This window comes from Protopterus annectens, chromosome 5.part0 (genome assembly GCF_019279795.1).
Source record: "Protopterus annectens isolate FY-2018-M chromosome 5.part0, PAN1.0, whole genome shotgun sequence".
Taxonomy (NCBI): domain Eukaryota; kingdom Metazoa; phylum Chordata; order Ceratodontiformes; family Protopteridae; genus Protopterus; species Protopterus annectens.
Genome location: NC_056735.1, coordinates 482957350 through 482983733, shown reverse-complemented (window position 1 = coordinate 482983733; position 26384 = coordinate 482957350). Strand labels below are relative to the sequence as shown.

The 26384-nt window shown below is 40.3% G+C and overlaps 1 protein-coding gene across 1 annotated transcript in view; it reads left to right on the top strand.

The window, feature by feature from the left end:
• CFAP47 (cilia and flagella associated protein 47) overlaps nucleotides 1–26384 on the top strand; it is a 7413452-nt gene that overhangs the window by 1762892 nt on the left and 5624176 nt on the right. Inside the window, exon 16 of the mRNA XM_044071840.1 lies at nucleotides 14442–14564. Within this exon, the coding sequence (XP_043927775.1) occupies nucleotides 14442–14564 (123 nt within the window). The remainder of the gene's footprint in view (nucleotides 1–14441; nucleotides 14565–26384) is intronic.

Genomic DNA, 26384 nt, shown 5'->3' with positions numbered 1-26384 from the left:
TTCTGGGACTTTGAAACACTGCAGGACTGCCCAGATCAGATTTGTTGGGACCCGTGATATGCTTTCTCCTAATCTAGGAATGCCCAGTTAGACTAGTTCCATATGTCTAGCTATCTTCTCAACTATCTGTCTTACTGCAATATCAGGTAGGTTATGCTACATCCTGATTTGAGTCCAAACTGTTCATCTCTCACCTTACTTTCCAAGAAGTATTGGAAATCAGCTGTGTCACTGAGTTAGTAGTGCTGGTTGTTAGATTAGACCTGTACTGAGGAGCTAATACTCCATTTTAATTATACATCTACATAACCAATTTTTTTATGTTGAGGGACTAGTAAAATAACAAACTGTTCTGCAGATACATTTTATTTATTTATTTAACATTTGTTTACCTGGAAAGTCCGACTAAGAATGAGCCAATTTTCATCGGAGGCCCAGGAAGAAATGCTCCAGATGCATGTCTTTGTAACATTATAATATATAATAACTCCTTGCTTTGTGTGAACTTTGTTTTTTCTTCTCAGCTTATATTGAAGGCTGTTTGCTTTCTGGTCCACAAGGTGAGTGGTATCAACTAGGACATTAGCCAGGGCATAGAATGATCTACCTTTGGCTTTGATAATAGGTTTTGTAAAGGGAGACATTACTTCTCTGGCAAAGCTCTCAACCTCATACAGGACTGGGCTGGCAGCTAATATGCCTTGTTGAAGATAGCACCCATGAGATCAAAGGTCATCATCTACCAGGACTCCGAGGTCTTGTATTCTTTTGTTAGTTTTTAATTGTTGCCTATCAGTAATATTTTATTTGTTTGTGTGGTTCCCCTTCACAATCCCGAATTACTGAATGCTCGAAATTCAGTAACTCGAGACTGTAAAGTCGAAAATGCAGAAGCTCGAATCTGCATTGCGCGAATTAAAATATCTCAAATTCATGCTTATGCATGTCAGCTACGGGACGGGAAGGTTGTGAGTTGGGATGTTTTACGGAAGTGAAGGTAAGTGAGTGTATGTGTGTGTTTTGTGTTGATTAGGGTAGGGAGGTGGGGAGTATGAGTGTGAGTGTTGGATGTGTCTATGTATGCATGATGTGTTTGTGTGTGTGCGAGGCAGTTTAAAATGTTTGTGTGGTGTGTTTTTTTTTTGTGTGTTTTAGTGCGATCTCAGAGTTAAAATATATAAGTAGGGGGTGTGGGGCGCAGCCCCCCCCCACGTACATGTTGTGTAGGGCTTGTAGTTTATAGTATATGGGTTGTATGGTGTGCGTGTTGTGTGGTGTATGTGTTCTGTATGTTCGGGGTTTTTTGTTTTCGTGCTTGTGGGTTTCGGGATTTTTGTTGGTTCGATTTTATGATTTCGAGTTACTGAATTTCGAGCATTCAGTAATTTGATATTATGAAGGGGAACCATTTGTGCATATGTTTATTTTTTTGTTAAATGCCAGAATGTTACATTTTTTGACACTGAAGGTAAGGTAATTTCTACTCAACTGATCATGTTTAATGCTAAGTGCTGTTTGAGGGGAAGTGATATTAGCAGAGATAATGCCAGTACTGTCAAGTATGCAGTCATCTGCATATTTGATTAACCATACACTGAAGTTAGTTTTGACAGCCAAGAAAAAATATGGAAAAAAGGAGTGGCTGTGTGACAGAATCACTTGTGAAGGGATGAGTCATCCTGTTCTTACCTGTTAAATATAACCTTGTAGCTAGCTATGGGGCCAAGTAATTACAGCCTCATTTACCTGTTTGATGGTTCCTTGACCTTCACCTCATTGCTTGTTTGGCTTTGGGCTGTTGTCTGTGAAACCTCACCTCCCTACTGCATTCTAAGGGATGTATTGATAATTCCTATATCTGATTTTTACCATGCAAGGGTTGTGCTGCAGGTCAGTGCATTTTTCTGAATCACATCCATTGTTAGAGATGACTTTTGATCTGTTTGCGAAAGAGAGAGTTTTAATATTTTTTATTCCCCTTGTTTTATCCTTCAGCATCTGACCCCAGTGCTCTATGTCCATCGCCAGGTCTACTTGCCTTCTCCACACCTTGGAACATTCTCTGTAAGGCTGAGGCTTTTGTGTAGCTTTAGAACATCCCAGGGTGTCTGGCTGTCACACAATCTGTTGGGAGATTTCTTTATTTATGCCCTAGCCCATTTTTTCTCCTTCCCTGCTATATTTGGTTTTGTCTGAAGGGCAGACATGCAATGGAGACATGCTAACTTATAGCTCCCATCTGTACAGCAGGTCAGTCAATATCTCCAAACTAATCCCTCTTAGAACTTTGGCCCATTCTTCATACGCCCATGGCCTCCAGTATGGATTGTGTGGGGAACACCATCCCCTGCTGCTGTGTCAGTTGCCTGAACCACTAATCAAACCTGAGTCAGCTGGGCTGTAGTCAAGGCTGTATCCCTCAATGCCACTGGAGTGTCTAAAAGAGACCTTTTTGTGGATGGAGGGCAAGCCCATGAGGGCTCTGCTCACTGCACATCTACACTGCTTATAACCAGCTCTGTCACCTGTTTAACTTGGGCTATAGCTAAAGCCTAGACTACGGTGATCTCTGTCAAGGAATCTACATTTTGGCCAAATGCCATTATTGCACAACTGAGAATGGTCAAGCTGTCTGGTACCTGATAACAGATGCTGGTAATTTAAGGAGTGTGTGTGTGTGTGTGTGTGTGTGTGTGTGTGTGTGTGTGTGTGTGTGTGTGTGTGTGTGTGTGTGTGTGTGTGTGTGTGTGTGTGTGTGTGTGTGTGTGTGTGTGTGTGTGTGTGTGTGTGTGTGTGTGTATGTGCCCGTGCCTGTGTGTGTGTGCCTGTGTGTAAGGCTGGGCACTAAGGAGGGAGAAAAGGACCTGTACTGACTGGCTACACAGAGGGACCGAGCTAGCAAAGATGTGCAGCAGGTAAGGGTGATAAAGGAAATGTAATCACAAGCGAGGAGAGTGTGTTGAGCAGATGGAAAGAGTACTTTGAGCGCCTGATGAATGAAGAGAATGAGAGAGAGAGAAGGTTGGATGATGTGGTGATAATGAATCGGGAAGTGCAATGGATTAGCAAGCAGGAAGTAAGGACAGCTATGAAGAGGATGAAGAATGGAAAGGCTGTTGGTCCAGATGACATCCCTCTGGAAGCATGGAGGTGTTTAGGTGAAATGGTAGTGGAGTTTTTAACTAGATTGTTTAATGAAATCTTGGAAAGCGAGAGGATGCCTGCGGAATGGAGAAAAAGTGTTTTGGTACCGATTTTTAAGAATAAGGGTGATGTGCAAAGCTGTAGTAACTACAGAGGGATTAAATTGATCAGTCACAGCATGAAGTTATGGGAAAGAGTAGTGGAAGCTAAGTTATGACGGGAGGTGATGATTAGTGATCAGCAGTATGGTTTCATGCCAGGAAAGAGCACTAGAGATGCGATGTTTGCTCTGAGAGTGTTGATGGAGAAGTACAGAGAAGGTCAGAAGGAGTTGCATTGTGTCTTTGTGGACTTAGAAAAAGCATATGACAGGGTGCCTAGAGAGGAGTTGTGGTATTGTATGAGGAAGGCGGGAGTGTCAGAGAAGTATGTAAGAGTGGTACTGGATATGTACGATGGTAGTGTTACAGTGGTGAGGTCTGCGGTGGGAGTGATGGATGTGTTTAAGGTGGAGGTGAAATTACATCAAGGATCAGCTCTGAGTCCTTTCTTATTTGCAGTGTTGATGGCCAGGTTGACAGAAGAGATCAGACAGAATTCCCCATGGACTATGATGTTTGCAGGTGACATTGTGGTCTGTAGTGAGAGTAGGGAACAGGTGTAGGAGACCCTGGAGTGGTGGAGATATGCTCTAGAGAGAAGAGGAATGAAGGTCAGCAGGACTAAGACAGAATATATGTGTGTGAATGAGAGGAAGGCTAGAGGAATGGTGAGGATGCAGGGAGTAGAGGTGGTGAAGGTGGATGAGTTTAAATACTTGGGATCAACAGTTCAGAGTAATGGTGAGTGTGAGTGTGGAAGAGAGGTGAAAAAGAGAGTACAGGCAGGATGGGGTGGGTGGAGAAGAGTGTCAGGAGTGATTTGTGACAGATGAGTACCAGCAAGAGTGAAAGGGAAGGTCTGCAAGAGGGTAGTGAGACCAGCTATGTTATATGGGTTGGTGACAGTGGCATTGACAAAAAGGCAAGAGTCAGAGCTGGACGTGGCAGAGTTAAAGATGTTAAGATTTTGCAGTGGGTGTGACGAGGGTGGACAGGATTACGAATAAGTATATTAGAGGGTCAGCTCAGGTTGGAAGGTTTGGAGACAAAGCCAGAGAGGCAAGATTACGTTGGTTTGGACATGTGCTGAGGAGGGATGCAGAGTATATTGGGAAAAAGATGCTAAGGATGAAACTGCCAGGTAACAGGAAAAGAGGAAGGCCTAAGATAAGGTTTATGGATGTGGTGAGAGAGGACATGCAGGTGGTTGGTGTGACAGAGCAAGATGCAAAGGACAGGAAGAAATTGAAACAGATGATCCGCTGTGGTGACCCCTAATGGGAGCACCCAAAAGAAGAAGAAGAAGATAGATATACATATATATGTATATATACATATATATATATATATATACATACATATATATATATATATATATATATATATATATATATATATATATACACACACACATATATATATATATATATATATGTGTGTGTGTGTATATATATATATATATAGATATATAGATATATAGATATATAGATATAGATATATAGATATAGATATATATATGGATTCACTTCACTTGACCGAAAACTAATTTGACCAAGACCAAATGACCGAAAACTCATTTGACTGAAAATAGTAGTGGCAGTGTATATGCGCTTTTCCCCACTGTAGTGAGACCCTGGTGTTAGTATATATAGTTAGGGGGGGTTGCAGGGGTCACAGCCCCCCCCACATTGGGGGGTGTGGGTGGACAAAGCCACCCACCTAGCTTGGTTTTATATCGTCCAGTGCCTGTTAAGAGGGTCAGTAAGTAGTGTTTGAAAAAAAATAGGCAAAGTTTGCAAGCTTATCAGATCTTAGTCTAAATTTTAAGAGACCCTTGAAATTTATATTTAGAAAAGGAAGGAATATTAAAGATTTACTGGAATCTCATAGTTATAATAAGAAATCTGGGAAGATGAGGGGTACATATAGGTGTGGAATGTGTAACCAGTGTCTGTATATCATTAATATGGAGAGCTTATATATTGAATTAGGAGATAGGTACATAGTGGGTAAAACACACAATAGTTGTGACACCTATGGAGTGGTATATATTGTAATCTGTGAGACTTGTAACGCATGGATGATGTACGGAACAAAAATCACAGTAATGCCCTGTACAAACACAGTTTATCTTGTGCTTCAGCCAAGTACAAAGTTTTTGTAATAGAAGAAATTGTAAAAGATATGAGGGGCGGCATGTGGGGAAACAAAAATTGAGTACAGGGAATTATATTGGCAGATAATGTTAGAAGTCAATAAATGCTCTGGTATTAATTATGCAGTTTACCTGGCTCCCATTTTAAAACTTAGAGCTGCAAGATTATAGAGTTATTTCAATGTTTATTTCACATATTTCTATTAGCATTTTATATACATTTCATATTTTTTATATATTTTTTTATTTAGTATTTTTAAATATTTTTCCATTTGTACACTGGATAGTGCTATTGGTTTAGGAATGTTCCTGATTTGTATTAAAATGGGTGCACTTCACTATCTCGAAATACTGAAATCTTGAATTTTAGTTTCGCGAGACTAAAGTATTGAAAGACCAGTTATGCAAAAATCCACATAACCAAATCCGAAAATGTTGCATCAGCGGTTGTGGTGGTGCACTCTGTTAATGGATAGCTGGAGATTCAAGTAAGTGTTTATATTATAAGGGTTTTGGGTAAGGATTTTAGTGTATGTTAGTGTGTTGGAAAGTTGTAGGTGTAGGTTACTGTATGTAGGTAAGAGTGTGAGTGTGTAAGTGTTGAGAAGGGTGGTGTTTGTACGTATGTGATGTGTGTTTGTGTGAGGGGAACGTAGAGCATGTAGTGGTGGGTTTAGTGTCTTTGTATTTTTAGTGCGACCTCAGAGTTGGTATATATAAGTTGGGGATGTGGGGGTGCAGGGGGGCTTGTCCCCCTGCTTATATGTAGGGGTAGGTTCGTGTATTTGTGTTGTGTTTTTGTGTGTTTTGTTTGTTGTAGTGTGGGGAGGAAGGTGTACAGTATGTGTGTGTGTTTGTGTGGTGGAGGGTGTATTTAAAAGTCACGATTTTGAATTTCGCACTTTTGGGGTTTCAGTATTTTGAATTTTTGGCTTTATAGTCTCGAGATACTGAAATTCGAGATTTCAGTATTTCAAGATTATAAAGTGAATCCATTAAAATGTATTTTAAAAGTATTTTGGAAGTTTTAATAATTTGTTTTGTAAAGTTTTAAGATATTTATAAACATAAAATATTTAACTTTAGGTTCGTATATGAAATGTTCAGGGTTTTAACATTTGGTGAGGGAGGATTGTAAGATTTTATATGTATTTAAATGTTACTTATGTTTATTCATTGAATTTTAATGAATAGGTCGGATGTGTGACATTGCTGTCATTGGATAGTTTAAACTAATTTAGGTATAAAAGTCAATTAACATCCGTGATGGTACAGCGGTAGCGTTGTTGCCTCAAAGCAAGAGGTTCTCCCATTCAATTCTTGGCTGGAGTGCAGGGAGTGCCTTCTGTGTGGAGTCTGCATGTCCTCCCCGCAGTTGGGTGGGCGTTCGAAAGACATGCGTAAAAGGGCATGCCTTCGGTGAAGGTTGAACGTCGAGCTGGTACCTCTGCGTTCATCAAAAATCTACTGCCAATCATTAGCGGACCGGAGTTCCGCTGTGGCGACCCCTAACCGGAAAAAGCCGAAAGACGAAAACAATGATGTGTTAGATTTAGTATCAGATGAAGTCAACAGTAGGATGAAAAATGCGGTGATTCATTAAAGCGTTTAATTCTATGTTTTTTGCCATTTTTATTGTGTGTGTTTTTGTTTGCCGTGGAAGTATTAAAAGATTGCTGTGCCTTTACTTCCAGAGAGTTGTGGCTCTTCTATTTTCAGTGCTTTTATTGTTTATTCACATATACAGACAACCTACTACTCCTAAAACATGCAAATACAGTATGTCAGAGATGTATCTATACTATGAATATGCAATCAGTGCTCTCTGTCAAGTAACAACAAACCAAATACCAAGCAGGTTATTAGCACCCACACTCCATCTACCACACATACCAAGCACACAACACATAAACCCACGTACGCGGAGGTACTCACTAGAAATATACTAAAACAGCAAACACCTGTCAAGCACAAGCCTTCTGCACACAATATGATCCCAACAGCACCCACTACACTTAATAACACACGCTTTAGTGTCTCACTCAATAAACCCCTAAGGCAAAACTTATCTAAACCAAATGTGTTGGTCATAGGCGACTCCATAGTGAGACACATAAGTGCCCCCCTCACTAGGTTGGGCAAGGATAAAGTCACTGCCAGCTACCTTTCTGGTGCCAGGATCTGCCAAATCATACATGCTGTCAAGTCTGTCATCAACAAGTACTGTTGTGATTCTCATAGTCCATATTGGAGTGAATGACTTGAGATGTACCTCACTGGACTGTATGGAGAGACATGATGGAGCCTTCAGATTATGTGTCCCAAGCAGATATGTCCCTAGCCCTAAGCAGTATTTTTTCCCTCACCCAGGATGATACCACAATACAAACAAAAATGATTGACTTATCTTCTGGTATCAATCCAGGGGGATCCAGTATCTGACAGCTTGGGATGATATGGCCAACAGACCATGCTGTTTTGCCAGAGCTGGTCTTCACCTGTCATCTCTAGGAGTTAGGTTGCTGGCAAAGGTACTTGCCTCCTCCATAGTGCCTTTTTTTGGCAATGTCATAAGAACAAAATTCCTTTTGTAAAAATATCCTCCAGAAACAAACTCAGGGTTATGATGCTTAATGCTAGGAATCTAAACCAGAAACTGCACTCCGTTGAGGCATTTCTCACCCTGGAAGATGCTGATGTCTGCCCAGTCACAGAGACATGGTTCAAGGCCTCAGAGTACCCTAGTCATGCAGGGCTACATTGACTTCCACACATTTAGACCACACGATGAATGTGAAAAAAACAAAACATTAAAGATTAAAGACATATACACCTCTAGACTGGTTAAATAGTACAACTGACTAGAGTTACTCCAAGTTCAGCTAAATGTAGGAAAGACCCCCTCCACATCATTGTTAGCTATAGGTCCCCCATCATGAACCATGAACCATGAAAACCACATAGCCTACTTGGATCTACTTGAGTCACTCTCAGTACTGCCAAATAACCTGGTCATGGGTGATTTTAACTATCCTTCCATTGATTGGGTAACATATATAAGCACAAATGCAGTCGCCCAAACTTTCCAGGACTTTGTTAACATAAATGCAGTGGAGCAGATAATCAGCACCCCCACAAGGGGCTCTAACATCCTTGACATAGTGTTCATCAACATGGGGGATCACTACACCACCCTATGTGTGGGGCCCTCCCTGGTAAAGTTCTATCATAAATCAATCTCATTCAAAGTAACGATTGTACCTGACCCAGCCTCAGGAGAAAAAAAGGTAAACAATTTCTGCAAAGCTAACTATAGCCTATTGAGTGATGGCATCAGTAGTTTCAAACCTCCCGCCAACACTAACAGCAACGACCCTGATACTGAGGTGTACACAAATGTCCTGTATAAACACCTATATGAATGTATAGACTTAGCCATACTGGAATGGGTCAAATCAAGATCCTTACAAAAAATAAGCCACCCTGGTGGACATCCAGCATAAATAGCTTATACAATAAGAGAAAGAAACTGCCGTCAAAAAACTAGAGGGAACAGTCCCAGCAAAGGAAGAATTCCCTCCAAAGCATAAGCAAGCAGATTAGACATCTTGTAAAGTCCTCTAAATCTAATTATCAAACTAAATTAGCATCCCTAGCTAAGGTAAATCACAAAGCATTCTTTAGCTATGTCTGAAATCTAAAAGGGAAAGCCCAGTTTTGTGCTGAACTAGCTGTGGACAGTACCACTTATACTGAACCTGAAGACATCACCAACCTACTAGCGGAGAGGTTTGGTGAAAACTTCACCCCCGTCCTCACCAATCGTACCACATAACAAACCTGTCACCAGTCCTCTGCTTAGTATTTCCAGAGAGCAGAACATAGCCATACTCTCCAAGGCCAAAAACACACCCTGTAAGGGACCAGACAACATCCCAGGCTGCTTATTAAATGGTGTAAAACAGGAGCTAGCAGAATCACTGAGCACGCTCTTCAATCTCCCTTCCACAAAAGGAGTCCCTCACCCAACCGTGGGAAATATAGTCCTCTAAGCCTAACCATCTTTATCTGCAAGGCCATGGAGAGAATCATCATAGATGTTATCAACAAGGATATAGGTGACCTTCAACCTCTTGACCTGACCCAGTTTGGCTTAGGTAAGGGCAGATCTTGCCTGCTAAACCTGGTGGACTTCTTCAATAATGTTACCAAGGCCCTGGATGAAGGCAGTTCACACTGCTTAACATGATCTAGCCAAGGCCCTTGAATCAATTCCTCACTCAGGCATCATTGAGAAACTTACCTAGCTGGGGATTAACCCTTATGTCACTAGGTGGGTTGCTAACTGACTCACAAACAGAACACATACAGTCAAAACTCGGGATGCCACTTCTGCTAGCAGACATGTTACCAGTGGTGTTCCACAAGAATCTGTGTTAGGCCCCCTACTGTTTGGTATCTATTTTTCAGAAGTTCAGGCAAAAATAGATTGCCTGTGGTTTACGTAGTTTGCTTATGACTGCAAACTGGGTGCAATCATTGAATCCCCAAAAGATGTTAACATATTACAAAATGGGCTTACACAGACAAATGACTGGTGTCAAAGCCACAAACTTAAATTAAACGCAAAAAGATGCATTATCATACTCTTCGACAAAGGAGGAACCCCTGCTAATTAGAACATTAATAATATCACCCTAAGTTCAAACCCAATTGTGAGATATTTAGGAATGCAAGTTGATAGCAGCCTTAATTTTGATCATTATATCCATGTAGACATGTGGTTAGAGTTACGGTCTTATGTGCAGTAGGTGCAGGGTTTGAATACATGGAAAGGAATTTAAGCATTTATTTACCCTGAGAACACTTCTGCCTATGCAGAACTGTTCACAGAAACCCTGTACTAGCATGTTAATAGCTGTAACCACCAGGAAGAAGTACAGAACTAACTCAAAAAAACAAGCTATCCTGGTGGAATCACAAAATCAATCGTCTGTATAACAGGAGGAAGAAAATCATGGCAAAAATTAGGAGGTGCAGCACCCATTAGGATAAAAGCACTCTCATCAAACTAAACAAACAACTCAGAGGACAAATAGTCTACCAAAGTCAAATTTAAGGTAAGTTTGGCCTCCTAGGCCAACAACAACCACAAAACATTCATTAGCTATGTCCCCAACCTCAAAGGCAATACACAATTGTGTGCAGAGTTAATTGAAAATGGAGCCACCAATACTGAGCCAGAAGATATAGCAAACCTCCTGGCTGATAAATTCAGCTCCAACTTTACTCTTCTCTCCTTCTCAACCTTCCCTTAGGAAATATCAAATATAACTCCCCCTACTGTCACTAGGGAACGGGTCCTTAATGCTCTCTCTAAGACCAAGAACACTGCATCAGTGAGTCCAGACAGTATCCCAGGATGCCTTCTAAATAGCATGAAACATGACCCGTCACGGCTTCTGGAAATACTATCTAACTGTAGCCTCCAAACAGGCTTCATGCCTCATGAATGGAGAAAAGAAACAGTCATCCCTCTGCACAAAGGTATGCCATCTACAGACCCTGGAAACTACAGACCCATACATCTCACTAGTCTTTTATGTACAGCCATGGAAAGAACTGTCATGGAGATGATCAAGAGAGATATAGTAAATCTCCAGACACTGGACCCAATCCAGTTTGGATTCGTCAAGGGCAGGTCATGCCTACCCTACCTGGTGGACTTCTTTGAGAAGGTCACCAAAGCAATCGATGACGGCAAAATCATTCACACTGCCTACCTTGATCTGGCCAAGGCATTTAACACAATACCCCACTCAGGCATTGATGATCAACTCAAGAGCTTAGGTACAAACCCATATATCACAAAGGTGGATAGCCAACTGGCTTACAGACAGGCCCCAGGAAGTTAGAATTGGGAAATCCACCTCTACAAAGAGGCCAGTCACAAGAGGAGTCCCTCAGGGATCAGTCTTTGGACCTCTCCTTTTTGGCATTTACTTCTCAGAAGTCAAGGCCAATGTCATTGGTCTCTGGCTGATTAAATTTGCAGATGATTGCAAATTTGGAGCTGTCATTGAATTTCACACTGACACAAATTTTCTACAGGAGGGGCTGACACAGACAAACAACTGGTGTCAGAGCCATGGACTAACACTAAATGCCAAGAAATGCATAATAGTATCCTTTGGGAAGTCATCCATTCCTAATAACTGTCATATTGCAACACACCCCTTAGAGTAGACCCAGTAGTTGGGGACTTAGGGACATGCATAGTAATCTAGCCATTGATCGTCATGTGTCTAAAGTGGTGAGGAAATCATTCTATGTTGCACAACTTATAAACAAAGGTATACCATCTAAGTCCAAGGAACATTGTTCCACTGCATTCGGCATTCATCAGATCTGTCATTGTGTACATTGCCCCCTTTGGTATGTACCTAACCAAGCATATCCAACAACTGGAACGTCCACAGAGGTTCCTCACTAAAAGACTACAGAGCGTAAGTAATATGTTTTATGCAGACCGCCTCAAGGCCCTATCCCTGTATTCTGTCTCCTACAAGCTTTTGAGGGGAGATCTATGTCTGGCATACAGGTCATTGTCAGACCTCACTCTGATGGACCTCTTGCATATCCACAAAACAAACAGCACCAGAATTACCCATTCTAAAGACTTAAACCTTGCCTGTGATATAAATAGGACCTACTGGAGAGATAGGTACCCGTCTAAGGAACAGAACCCCCATCCATGTGAAGCAGAGTTCCTCCCTAAACCAATTCAAGTGCAACTTGGACAATTGGATAAAAAACCGAAAATTCATCCCTGGTTTGGCACCTATAATTTTAATGGACATAGGTAACCTGTAAGTGGTTTATCTCCCAGGCCCATGCTTACACTTATCAAGGGTATCAGAACTTGTCAGAGATTTGGGATGCATGGCTTGGCTTAAAAAGGCCCTTGTGGTCATTAGCCTTGTAAACACCTGTGAACCCAGGTGTCCACAGTAGTAAGGAAGGCCGCCTATGTTGCACACCTCATAAGCAAGGGTATAGCATCCAAAGCTATGGAGGTTATAACTCCCCTGTACTTTGCTCTCATCAGACCAATAATAGAGTACAATGCTTCCTTCTGCATGTGCCTCACCAGACCGCTGCAACAACTGGAGATACCACAGAGGTTTCTCACCAAGAAAATTCAGGGCCTACAACACATGACCTACATGAACAGATTGAAGGCCCTATCATTTTACTTATTATTGTTTAGACTGCTTAGGGGCGACTTGTGCCTGGCCTACAGAGGAACAGGATGTGCTGGAGAGACAGATATGTCTCCCAGAGGTTGCCACTCCTCTGGAACAAAATCCCAATTTATGTAAAACAGAGCTCCTCAATGACTCTGTTTAAGTGTAACCTGAACAACTGGATGGGAAACTGTAAATTTACACAGGGGGTTTCACCTATGTCTCTCTAAGACATGAGCAGCTGGTGCTGATCTGAGATTCACACATAAACATATATATATATATATATATATATATATATATATATATATATATATATATATATATTTATATATATTTATTTTATTTTACATTTGTTGACCGGGCTAGTCTAGCTGGATATATGTCCATTTTCAGTAGAGGCCCGGGGAGAAAAGCTCCAGTATTTATTACAGGTTTATATAATTGTTAAACAATGATTATAGTAGCATGAAACAGGTAAAACCATACATAGTAACGTCATACATAGTAATTATAATAAATATAACTTAAAGTTTGCTAAAAATGCTTTAAGGTGAGTAGAGAAAGGTATTAGTGTTATAGGGAGAGTAGAAATGAAAAGAGAAGAGAAAGAAAAAGAGAAAAGAAACAGGAGACAGGGTTAGTCTGGGTTAGTACAAGAGCATAGCCAGTGATTATTGAAATACAGTTTTAGATTCTTTTTAAACAGTGGGAGAGACGTGAGAGATGTGATCTCAGTGGGTAGTTTATTCCATATTTTTCCAACAGCATTGGAGAACAGTGAATCACCTGCTACATTGTTAGTTTTAGTAGTATTGATCAAAAGTTTGTTTGAAGAGTGTAGGTGTCTCAGGTTATTGTATGGTATAATGAGACTGGTAAGTATTGGGGTTTTGTTAGGTTGGTAAAGGGTCTTGTGCACTATAGTAAGCTGTTGGAGTTTGAGGTGGTTAGGGAGTTCGAGCCATCCTAGTTGTTTTAGGTTCAGGCAGTGATGGGTTCTGAAGGGGGATCCTGTAGCAAATCTAGCAATATTATTATAGGATGTTACTAGTTTATTGAGGTTATTTTTAGAGAGATTGGTAAATATAGGTGAGGCATAGAGTAGAGTAGAGATTAGGTGCGTCCTAGCTAGTGGAGTGAGGAAGAGTTTGATTCTATATAGCGAACCTATTTTATATATATATATATTTATATATATCAGTCCATAAGGGAACAAGTGTATAACATGGCAAGGCTTGTAGAGGCCTTAGAGCCAATAACCTAGTAATCTCCTATGATCCTGTATTATTTTATGTGAGTAGGAAATGTTTGCTCACCAGCACTGTTTTTTAATAGAGCATTGCAGGGCTTTATCATTGCCTGGCATTTGTCAAAATTGAAATATAATTCTGCTTTTCTTTATCATAATTATGTTTCTGGTGCAAACATTAGAATAAACATATTCACTGCAGTAAATTGTGCATTTTTCATTATATTCATTTTATTCCATAGCCCATCCTGTCTATCCACATACAACAGTACAGAAAATGTGTTCCCGTATTGTGCATATCATCCAGCATTCTTTATATGTACGTTTTCAAAAAGCTTAAGCCTATTATTCTTATGTTTGTGTTTTTCTTTCAGAGTTTAGAACCAGCTGTATATGTATAAATGTTTTAGCTTGATAATTTAGTTTAAAAGAATGTGGCTCATAAAATGTAGTTATTCATTAATTAATTAGCATAAACTTAATTGGCAAGTAACTATCAGTCATCTTATCTAAACACTCGTTTGTAATGATTTTTTTTTCAGGTTCCTCCCTGTAATGTTCAATTTTTGGAGCAGCGAGTGTTCTTTGCTGCAGCTCCTCTGAACCTGCTCACTGTGAAGACAGCTATACTTCGAAACAATGGACAAAACCATGCTTATTTTCAGGTATTGAATTCTGTCTGGTACCACTGTACAGTAATACCTGTTGAAGTCACATTTATTTTAATACATTCCAGGAGACATATTTGTACTTTAAAAATTAGACTGGAGCTGAATGGTTTTGATATAACTGAAACAAAGGAATGGAAACTTCTACATGTTTATGTCTTTATTTAAGTGTGTTTACCAGGTAGTGGACTAATTGCCACTGAACAACTGTAGGCACAACCTGCATGATTCTAATCTCAAAACAATATAGAAACAAGAAAAGGAAGAAAACCATATTACAAAAACAAAAGTAAACAAATACATGATTGTGTTCGGAAATGTACCAGTTGTAATTTAAATCTTGTTCTTAAATTCATATGTTTATAGGTGCACACTAGGCTAACGAACACTGGGGCCTTTATAAGCCTAGCCAAGCAACCCAAATGTATCTCATGAAGTATTGTGCCTTAGAGATTATTTTAAAGGGTGTTTGTTAGTTAGAGCTTGCTTTAATGGCTGTTACTATCCATCAGAAAGATGGATGTAGAGACAGTTGTGCAGAGTGTGATGTTTCCGTACATTCTATGTTTAGAAAACAGGATTACACTTAGATTTTGATTTCTAAGCTTGTATATAAAAAAAAAACAAAAACAAAACACAATTCCGAGTGTAGTCACCATCCATCCTATAGCCTCAGACTACATATATCACTGAGTACCAGATGATATGAGCTTGGATTAGGTGAGTAAGGGAAGCTGTATGGGATATGTTTTCCAGTCAGTACTTTTGTGATTTCTTTGTAGCTCAAAGTTAGATTTTACAATAAAAATCTATTCCAGTTCATGCATTTTGCCATAATATAGTTCATTTTGTACTCCAAAGACTGTAATTGCCAGCTCCAGGATTGAGTCCAATAGAGCAATTTATACGGGAATGTGCTGTGTGTCCAAGGCTGCAGTCCTGGAATAATGGGGGACATAGCCTCCATGTTATTAAGATTTTGCTTTTTCCTTGGAGTTCTGTAGGTTGTCAGTGTGATTTCCTTCAGACTCTTCACCAACCAAGTGCAGGAGAATGGTAAGTGTGCAAATCCAGAGTTGCACAATCACTTAAGCCATTCCACATGCCTTCCTCAGAACTAAGCATCCATCCTAGTTATTCTTTTTCTCACTGAAGCTTATTTAACATCAATTACTCTTCTGTCCCCAACTCTAGCCAACTGTAAAGGCCACAGAAATACCTCACAAAGAGAAACCTTGGCCTCCAACACATCTCAAATCACTATCACTCTACTCAGTATCGTACAGGTCAGGTTGCTCAGAGATGATTTGTGTCTTGCCTTCAAGGCAATCTTGGACCCTGCCCTACTAGAGATGCTCCATATCCATAAGTCTAGCTCCTCGTGCATTACCCGCTCAAAAGGCCTGAATCTAATATGCAACATCAACAAAACCTGCTGGAGAGACAGGTTTGTCTCCCAGAGGCTGCCTGGTCTCTGGAACAGACTTCCCATACATGTCAAATTAAGTACTTGCTGACCCCCTTCAAGCGAAACCTTGATGAGTGGATGGGAAACCACAAATTTGTCTCAGGGGTTCCACCTGTGTCCCTCGCTGACAGGGGTGACAAGTGCTGACTGAGGTTTCTTTTGGAGGTTAAACTCTTGGCTAGGCTTGTAAGGGCCCCTGGACCATTAGCCTAGTAACCTCCTATGATCCTATGAACTGTCCTCACCTTTATTTTTCTTTCTCTTCCGTCTGCTTTCCCTTTTTTATATATAGCTATGTTTTAGAAGTTGATGGTTTGCATGTAATGTCTCACTTCAATTTATTTTATTTGGTAATTTTTTCACTGAACATTTTACAGTAATTATATTCTAAGTAATTCTTGTTTTTTATTGTAATATTCTGTGTATTTCCTTTATTGTTTCCCTGGGTTGATCCTGAAAATGGTCCACTGGATTAGTGCTCTACTCCAGCCAATAAACAAAATAAAAAAATCAGAATGTGAAATTGCATTACATTCTTCTCTCTCCTAGGCCTTCTGCCATCAAATCAGTCAAATCCCATCATTTTTTTTTCTGTGGAGCTTGATTGGAGGTTGTTATACAACTTATTCCTGTGGCTGCTTAGCAGATGGTGTCGCAAGGTGTTCTCTTGCATTGAGGCATATAGAGGGAGGCCCTTCTTTGATGCCAAGTTTTGCTGCTTCCATGCCTCAGTTCTCGTTATTCCACGTCAGCTCTAATCCCTGCAAGAAGAAAACGGCTACACTGTATAGTAATAATGCTAGGAAATTCTTGCCTGGAAAGTCTTTTATTTAGCACTTTTGTTCCAATAAATGATCAAGTCTTTTAGGATCATAGGATCATATGAGATTACTAGGCTAATGGCTCTGGGGCCCTTACAAGCCTAGCCAAGAGTTTATCCCCAGAAAAGAAACCACAATCAGCACCTGTCACCCTGTCAATGAGGGACACAGATGGAACTCCTAGGAGAAATTTGTGGTTGCCCATCTACTCATCAATGTTGCTCTTGAAGAACGTCAACGACGTACTTTGCTTGACGTGTATGGGAAGTCTATTCCAGAGACGGGGCAGCCTCTGGGAGACAAACCTGTCTGTTGATTGTCTCATTGTTGGGCTTCTGGTTAAATGAGGTCTTAGCAACAGTGGCTGGGGCTTAGCTTATGGAGTCACTGTTGGGGTTGTTCTTGTCAGTCCTGATGTCTGTTTCATCAGGCTATAACCTTGGTCTTCGGGTTTCATAGACCAGGAATTAGCTCCATCGTGCATTGAGTGTTACTGCTTCATTTATGACATTTTCACTTAAATGGGGGCTGTGTGGGGAAGGTGTGTGCGTGTGTGCGTGTGTGCGTGTGCGTGTGCGTGTGCGTGTGTGTGTGTGTGTGTGTGTGTGTGTGTGTGTGTGTGTGTGTGTGTGTGTGTGTGTGTGTGTGTGCTCGCGCACTGCTTGTAAACACTTGCTTGGCAACTTACCTTCCAATTGACTCTTTCCAGCTCTTCTTACCTGCTTTCAGACCTCTTTCTCAGCTGTAGCATTAATATTTTTTGCAGTCCTGCTGGCTTTTCTCCCACTGTACCTAAAAAAAAGAAACATAATAAAGAGCCTCTACTGCCAACAAGGGCTCAGTCAGTGCCTTACCTATCCCATTCGTGAGTGAACATGTAGTTGGCCATCTGTTGTTCCTAAGACAACTCACTTGCTTCTTTGTGTTCCTGTGGTGTAGTACTTTCAGTCACCATGGACCAGGGATCAGCCACATCCTCTCTGGCTGTTCCAATGTTCAGTGTGAGCATGGGCAAACCATCTTTTGTGGGTCTGAGAAATACCTTGTGGGATGCTTCTCAGGGTAACCAGGGAAAGAGATCTTGATAAGACTGGGCTGCCATCTCAGAGTTGGTCTTCTGTCAGTGTCTTAGCTAAAAGAAAAAACAGAAAGTTAGACACTGTACATCTGAAGACATAATGTCAGTTATAAAAGATGATTATCTTACTTTAGCCAGGCAATTTTTACAGGCTGTTAATCCTGGTTCTTAGAACTCCTTACCTGAGTATAATGTCACTAAAGAAATTCCTAAGGAAAATCTGTCATAGCATTTTAACATGGACAGATACAGGATTTCTGCTCCTGTAGATTCACATGCCCATAACTCTGCTTCTAGGAAAACTTGTTCCTCTCCACCTCCTTTGAAGGAATTTTCTTTCTCTCAGACTATTTTCAGTAGATTTTCCCCCTGAAATGAGGACATGTTATGGTATGTTACAAGTGAATATAATATATTCTACACCTATTCCCTCCCATTTTTCCAGCCTTGGAAGATGTGTTTAATGCTGCCTTTAATAATCTTGACTCTCAACCTTCACTTGTCAAAAAGGCAGATAAACTGCATGAAGAACCTCAAGCTAACAGATTTTGTTTTCTCATGTTAGATCAGATCCATTTGCAATATCTAAGCTGGGAACAAGCAATTAGTTAATACCAATATACCAACTCCTCTCCTGCGGACAAGAAAGGAAAGTTATTGGACAGATCTTGTAGTAGAATTTTCTTCTCTTCCACTTTTACTTGTACAATATGTAACTACCAGGCGCATAAGTGGAAGTATATTCTGATCTGATGTTATCAATTTTCATTCTGTCCTCAAACCTGTGGGTTCAAATCTGATCCTCAGATCTGACTCGGCCATTGCAGTAGCTCGTGGCAACCAAAAAGCTCTCGAGCTGTTCCCTTACCCATAATGCACCATTCTAAGTTACCTCATATCTCATTTACCAGTTTGCAAAAGACGTGGTTCTCCAGTAGCTCTCATGCAGATAAGTTTATTTTTCAATATTTTGTTGTCTTTTACTAACTTTCTTCAAATAATGTACCTTAACTCATTTTGTTTTTTCTTCCCTTACCTTACAGAACAGTTTTGGTTTACAGTTTATCCTTTTTTTTCTTTTCCCTTTCTTCTCTGTACGAAAGTACCTTGAGATACTATCATTAGTATCTTCTTTCCTACACTTTTCAGTGTAAATCTTTACTTACCGTTGTTGGTATTCGTCTCTAGTTTCTGATTTTGTGTTATTGTTAAACAAAAAAAAGTAGAATTTTCTCTCTCTCATCCTATTGTACCTTTTCTTGTGTATAGTGACTGATAAAGATAAGCTGGCTGGCTTTAAGAAATGTGAGAAATTCAGTCACAAATTCTGTTTAGTGACTCGCATACTCTGTGTTTATTGCCTCAGGGCCCTTCACCTTCAGGAGGACTGTGCTGTTTGTCACGCATTCAGCCACAGAGCATATGTTGAATGCAAGAATAAACTTATCTTGAAGAGTCTTTTGCCTTCCTTCTTCGACGAGACAATTTTTAGAGCTTCAATTAAACAAAAATCTAAAGACAAATCTGGGCAGTCTAGCCCTGCTTCTTCATTGTCTTCAAAGGTTTCGGACAAAGGAAGAAAAAGACCTGTCTTGGTGCCAACCTCTCTGTCAGATCGGGCTATTAAGGCCAAGACATCTTATCCAACAACTTTGTTGGATCTGAAAGTAAAAAAAATTAGACCTTTGGATCCGTCTACTTCGGATCTGTCTTAATCCAAGAAGATGGACTCTTTGGATCTGATTCTGGTGGATCCCATAGCAAGTACGACTAAGACTCAATACCTTCCAAAGACTCAATATTCACCTTCTTTTGACCTGGTTCCTTCCAGGGTTCCGTTTCCTTTCTTGGAGAGACCAAAATCTCCATCTGCCATGTCAACTCACTCTTCCAGGAATCTCACTGAAGAAGAAGATGTGGAGAGACTAGTGAAGAAGACTGTCTGGGCACAGAGTTTGTCAGAGGCTCCTTTGGCCTCTACTCCATCAGGTTAAGAGTTCCTTACATCAGCTACCCTCTGCTTCTTCCTACTCTGACTTACTTTGAAGTATCAGAGCCATCTGACCCGAACCACCCGGCTTTGCTGTATCTGATCCGAGGATCTCCCTTTCCTTAGATCCGATGTTTGCTCTGCGTTCTTCGACCCAGTCAGAGCCAGAGTCCTTTCTGAGCCATAGTGGCCTTGTCGGCTCCGAGGTGACAGATTCAGCTCCGAGGTTTTTGGAGCCGTCTCTGTGCCTCAGAGCCTCAGCTTGGAACAGCTTGGCTTCTGCTTCAACTCCAGGAAGTTTGTCTTCTGAGTGGGAGGGAACTACAACCCAGAGACATCCTGTCTTGGATCTGGGGTCCTTTCCTTCTAGGGGACAATCAGCCTTTGAAGCTCTGGAAAGAGCCATGTCTATCTCAGCAGCTCAGACAGCATCTACCCCTCAGATCCACAACCCTTACCTTTGGTAACTCTGCACATGGCTTTTCACTTGGAGCTTTCACTGGGACAGCAGAGAGCAAAACCCCTGCTTTCCAACAGAGTTCCCTTACCTCTTCTGATACCTCCCTGGAGTACTCCATGGAGGAATTCCCTAAGAAGAGGATGTGTAAGAGGAAACACCTGCACTCAACTGAAAAATCCATCACTGAGGACACAGACTTTGATGAGGGCAAAAGATCTTCAAGGTCACCTCCTGATGATGTCTCCTTTGGAGACATCTTGGAGATCTTGAAACAGAGGGATGGCTGGAAATCCAGAGATCTTGAAACAGAGGGATGGCTGGAAATCCAGCAATCCTTCATCTGAGGAGTCTCCTGACAGTGTTTGGTGCCCATCCATCTGCCTCCTGGGTTACTCCACCCACCGATAAGCTCATTGAGTTGATCTCTTGGTGGGCATGGAACTCCCCAGACACCATTGAACCTATCCCTTGGAGACTTGATAAAATTATTACAGCCCCAGACAAAAAATTCTGGACTAAGGGCATACTGGTAGATGCCATGGTTGTGGCAGCAGCCACCAAGAAAGAACTAGCCGAGGAAGTTCTTCTATCCATCCTCCTAACAAGGAGTCTGGGATGATGGATATATTTGGGACGTGTATTTATTCCTCAGTGATCTTCACTCTAAGATCCCTGAATTATCTTTCACATTTTATGAGATTACAAAAGGATTTGATAAATGAGTTTTCAAATACCCTTTCAGTTGCTTCTCAGCTGACCACCCTACAGTCTATATCCAACTCTTCCATGAGGCTCATTTTGCATGTAGCTGAAGGAACTAGTAGAGCAGCGGGTTCAGGCATATCTATAAGTAGACATGCCTGGATGCATTTCTGTGACTTTGTGGAGCCTTTCAAGTCTCTGTTTATCAATGCTGCCTTTGATGGCACCTCCTTGTTCGTCCCAAAAGTAAAAGATACTTTGTCCAGGTGTGAGAAGGATGGAAAGACTCTATCTGCTTTGGGCGTGTGTTTTTCAATTTCTCAGAGGCCTTACTCCAGGAATCAGAGAAATAGTGGAAAGATGTGGCTTAAGAAATCACAGGGATCTTTTCAGAACACATGTGGCAGTAGTTCCCTTAAAGGCAGAGGGGGGGAACTCAAATGGAAGAAGCCACCCTTGCGGCAGAGGAGGACCACAGAATCAAGGGTCTAGAGATATTTTCCTTGGTAGGCCCTTCCAGCTCTCCTAAAAGGAGGCCCGATTGTCATATGCTGGAGGCATTCGGGGGTCAATTGTCCCTGCACCAGAGAGCCTGGCTAGAAGTAACATCCGATACATGGGTGCAGAGGAACATTTCCAGAGGCTACTTAATATCCCTTTTTCTTCCACCTCCCCAAAGCAAACAAATACCTGATGTTCCACCTAGTTAGAGGGATCAGGCAGCTATTCAGGTTCAAAGGCTGCTAAAGAGAAGAGTCATCCAAGAGGTCCCCCCAGGCTAGAGAGAATCCAGAACTTACTCAAGGTTTGTTTTAGTACCAAAAAAGACAGGGGACTGGAGACCAGTTGTGGATCTCAGCAAATTAAGCAAATAAGTTCATTGCAGCAAGTTTCGGGGGAGTCGCTGTTCAGTCCATACTTCTGTTCTTGGAAAGGATGGCTGGATGTGCTCTATAAACCTTTAGGATGTGTACTACCACATAAAAATGGACAGATGATCCATAATGCACCTACGCTTCTGGCTGGAAGCCAGCCATTATCAATTCAGGGTTCTGCCCTTTGGCCTCACTACAGACCACCCTGAGTGTTCACCAAGTGTATGGCAGCAGTAGCAGCTCACTTGAAACTGCAAGGATTCCGGGTGTTTCCATATTTGGATAACTGGTTCATATCCCCCACGACCAGGCATCTACTACTAAAAGCAAAAGACTATGTTATCCAAACATGTTTCAATCTGGGAATGACTACAAATTATGAGAATTTTTTTCTGGAACCTACTCAATGTTTAGAATTTATAGGGGCAAATCTAAACACAAGCAAAACAATATCTTCTCTTCCATCTACAAGAGTAAAAACTATCAGATCACCAGTTAGAAAGATTATCGGCAGTACAAAGGTCTCTGAATGTCTGGTGCTTCAGACTGTAGGATCTATGGTGGTGGCAAGAACACTTGTTCCGCTGGTGAAGCTTCACATATGAATTTTGCAGTGGCTTCTTACATCACAATGGTCCATTCACCACCAACCAGTGTCGGCCCAGATAAGAATCAACATTATTTGCAAGAGACAATGCCCTAGAGATGAGAGCAATGACACTAGCATTAGGGGCCTGCCAGGATGCTCTCCCCTTGGGGACAATTGCAGTTCAAACAGACAACATGTCTGTAGTCTGGTGCATCAACAAACAAGGAGGAACCAAATTGTATCCCTTGTGCTGAGAAGCACTCAGGGTGTGGCAATGGGTGATCTCATCCAACCATTTTCTCACTGCATTGCACATTCTAGGGAAGTCCACTGTGGTAGCAGACAAATTGAGCAGATGCATCCTTATGCATTCTTAGTAGTCCCTCAGTCGGTTAGTGGCAGAAAGGATATTCCATAAATGGGGCCAGCCTTGCTGTGATCTTTTTGCCTGTCCCCTAAACAAGTGCAGCAGCTATTTTGCCCTGTTTCCCCCCAAGAGAGAAATTCCCAAGGGATGCTCTTCTTCATGATTGGACCCCCAGTCTCCTTTGTGCCTTTTCCCCAGCTGTGTTAATCCTCAAATTTCTACAGAATGCAAGGAGGTTGAAGAGCAAAGTAGTCCTTGTTGCACCATACTGGTTTTGGCAGATTTGGCTTCCCTTCCTTTGACCTCATTTACTGACACAGCCATGGATTCTGGATCCAACTCTCCTATCTCACCAAACAGGCATGATTCACCCAGACATGCCAAACCTCAAGATAATTGCTTAGCTTCTCCAAATACATTAATAGCCAGACAACCATTGCTCTCTTCTCCAGTCCATCACATACTCTTGTTTTCTCATAAGTCATCTACACATAAGAACTAGATAACCACAGGAAAGTAGTCTTAAAGACAAAAACAACGCTACCAAATCGCTGAACGTCAGAAAAGCACAAAACACTTCGTCATTAGCTTTCATCCACTTTAATGATCGTGAACTTCATCAGAATGATCATCTACCCCAACAAACATCTTTTTATCACTTATTACATAGTCACATGTTACAAATCAATTAACATTTAAAATGGCAATGCTAAAAGTTATAATACACAAATTTGTAAATTCTATACACATCTATGTGTATATGAATGTGCATGTGTATATATATATATATATATATATATATATATATATATATAAATATATATGTATATATACTTAATGAACTTTAAAAGTTTTTGTCCCATATTGTAAAAAATAAACATAATAGGGACTACATTAATTATAAAAAAACACTTCAAAGTGACTACTTCATTTAAACCTGGTTTTATGTCACCCCCCAACCTAATCTGCCAAATACTTTCTTTACATTCTAATCTGGTTTTAACATCACCAGAAAATTCTTCAATGTCTATATTGTCAAGAACAGAAAATGTAAACTTTTTAAAAGATCTACATTCTTTTGAATGTCTAGCTAATGCATTTTTTTCATCTCCCTTCTTTATGGCTAACTGATGTTCATATATTCTTCTTTTAAAACATCTTGTGGTTTTCCCTATATAAAAACTTGTGCATGTAAGGCACTGTGCCACATACACCAACATACTGCTATTACAATCAAAAAAACTCTTTGTCCAAACTGTTCTATTTATATGTTTGAAATAAATGGAAGATAAATTGCTAACAAATCTACATTGTCTACAATTATGACAAGCAAAAGTTGTCATAATGTGACATAAAACTAGGTTTAAATGAAGTAGTCAATTTGAAGTGTTTTTTATAATTAATTTAGTCCCTATTATGTTTATTTTTTACAATATGGGACAAAAACATAAACATTTAAAGTTCATTAAGTGTATATATATATATATATATATATATATATATATATATATATATATATATATATATATACATGCACATTCATATACACATAGATGTGTATAGAAGTTACAGATTTGTGTATTATAATTTTTAGCATTGCCATTTTAAATGTTAATTGATTTGTAACATGTGACTATGTAATAAGTGATAAAAAGATGTTTGTTGGGGTAGATGATCATTCTGATGAAGTTCACGATCATTAAAGTGGATGAAAGCTAATGACAAAGTGTTTTGTGCTTTTCTGACGTCCAGCGATTTGGTAGCCTTGTTTTCATCTACACATAAACTATACTCCAGTAAATGGAAGATATTTGTTTACTGGGCACAACAGAATGACTTGGACCCATTCTTAGCTCCGATTCATAGGATCCCTTGAATTCTTAGCCCAATTGTTTAACTAAGGAGCAGCTTCTTCTACAATAAGGGTTCAGCTTGTTGCAATTTCCAATTTTCACACTGGATATCAGGGATCTTCAGTTGCTTCACACAAACTCTGTAAAGCTTTTCTAAAGGGAACTGTTATACTTAAACCCCCTTATAAAGACCCTACTCCTCCTTGGGACCTGAATTTGGTGCTGTAAGAAATTATACAGTACCTATTTGAACCAGCACCTACATGTGATTTTAAGTTAATTTCTTGGAAAACTATATTTTTTGTAGCCATAACATCTGCAAGAAGAATTTCAGAGATTCAAGCTTTGTCATCTAAACCACGATATTTGACCTTTCATAAAGACAGGGTTTCATTACGTACTAACCCATCCTTTTTATCCAAAATAGTGTCTGATAACAATATCAGTTAATCCATTAATTTACCAGAGTTCTTTCCAGAATTTAAAATAAAGATGAATACCTGTTACACTTATTAGCATTGAGAAATGGTCGTTACCCAAAAGCTTTGCTTTAATAAAGTTTTTGCTTGACGTTACAGCAGTTTATTTCTTACACTTATTAGATGTTCACAGGCAATTACATTTTTACCTTCTTATACAAAAAAGTATCAGGAAATCTGACCAACTATTTGTATCCTTTTCAGACATGAGACTGGGAAATCCAGTGACCAAAGTAACATTGGCTAGATGGATCACAGATTGTATTGCTTACATTTACAAGAAACACAAATTCATAACAACAGGGTCACCTCTAATACATCAGTTACTGATTTTGCTGTTACATCTGAAGCTTAAAGATTGGTATTGTGTGAGTGACCCGTCAAGTTATCTGAGTGGTTTCAGCAGAATATTGGTTTCCAACATGATGTTCCAAGGGGTAGCCATACTTTGCGTGAATCCATTGAATGTTTAAAAGACAAACTACTTAAAATTAGAAAGTTACATATTGAAAATTGTTATTTTATGGAAAGTATCACAGTGCAAAGAATTCCCAAGGGTTTATGGCATTGGAAATATCCTAACGGTCTTTTATTGAGCTCTCCTCTACACACAAAATTAATCGAATTATTTGATCATCAGGGTTGTGAACTGTTGGAGGTTTTAATTAAACACAACCAGAAGACGATTGACGTATTAATTCACGAGGCTACGGACTTGGAGAAAATTATCCATGGAGACTTTGAACAGTATAAGGAGAACTTTGTCAGCATTTTTTCTGCTGTTGGCAAAATCATTGGGGATGTTCAACTTTGGAGAGTAAAGAAGTTTGAGCGTGATCAGCTTGACTACCTGAAAGGGTTGACTTATCCGAAGCCCTCGGTTACCGTAGTAACACCCAATTAAGGTGCAGATAGTTATGGCCATGATGACAATGATGTTGCACACGCTGGTCCAGCCCCTTTAGGCCCAAATCTCCCCAGAGACTCGGAGAGGATCCAGAATCGGTACAAGAAACAGAATGTATCGAGGGGAGATATGAATAGGAATGGGGGCCGTGTACATCAGAATTGCAGGAGAACAGCTCAAATGGCATAGTGGTAAATCACTGTGGCTATGGTGTGCAGGGTCCTGGGT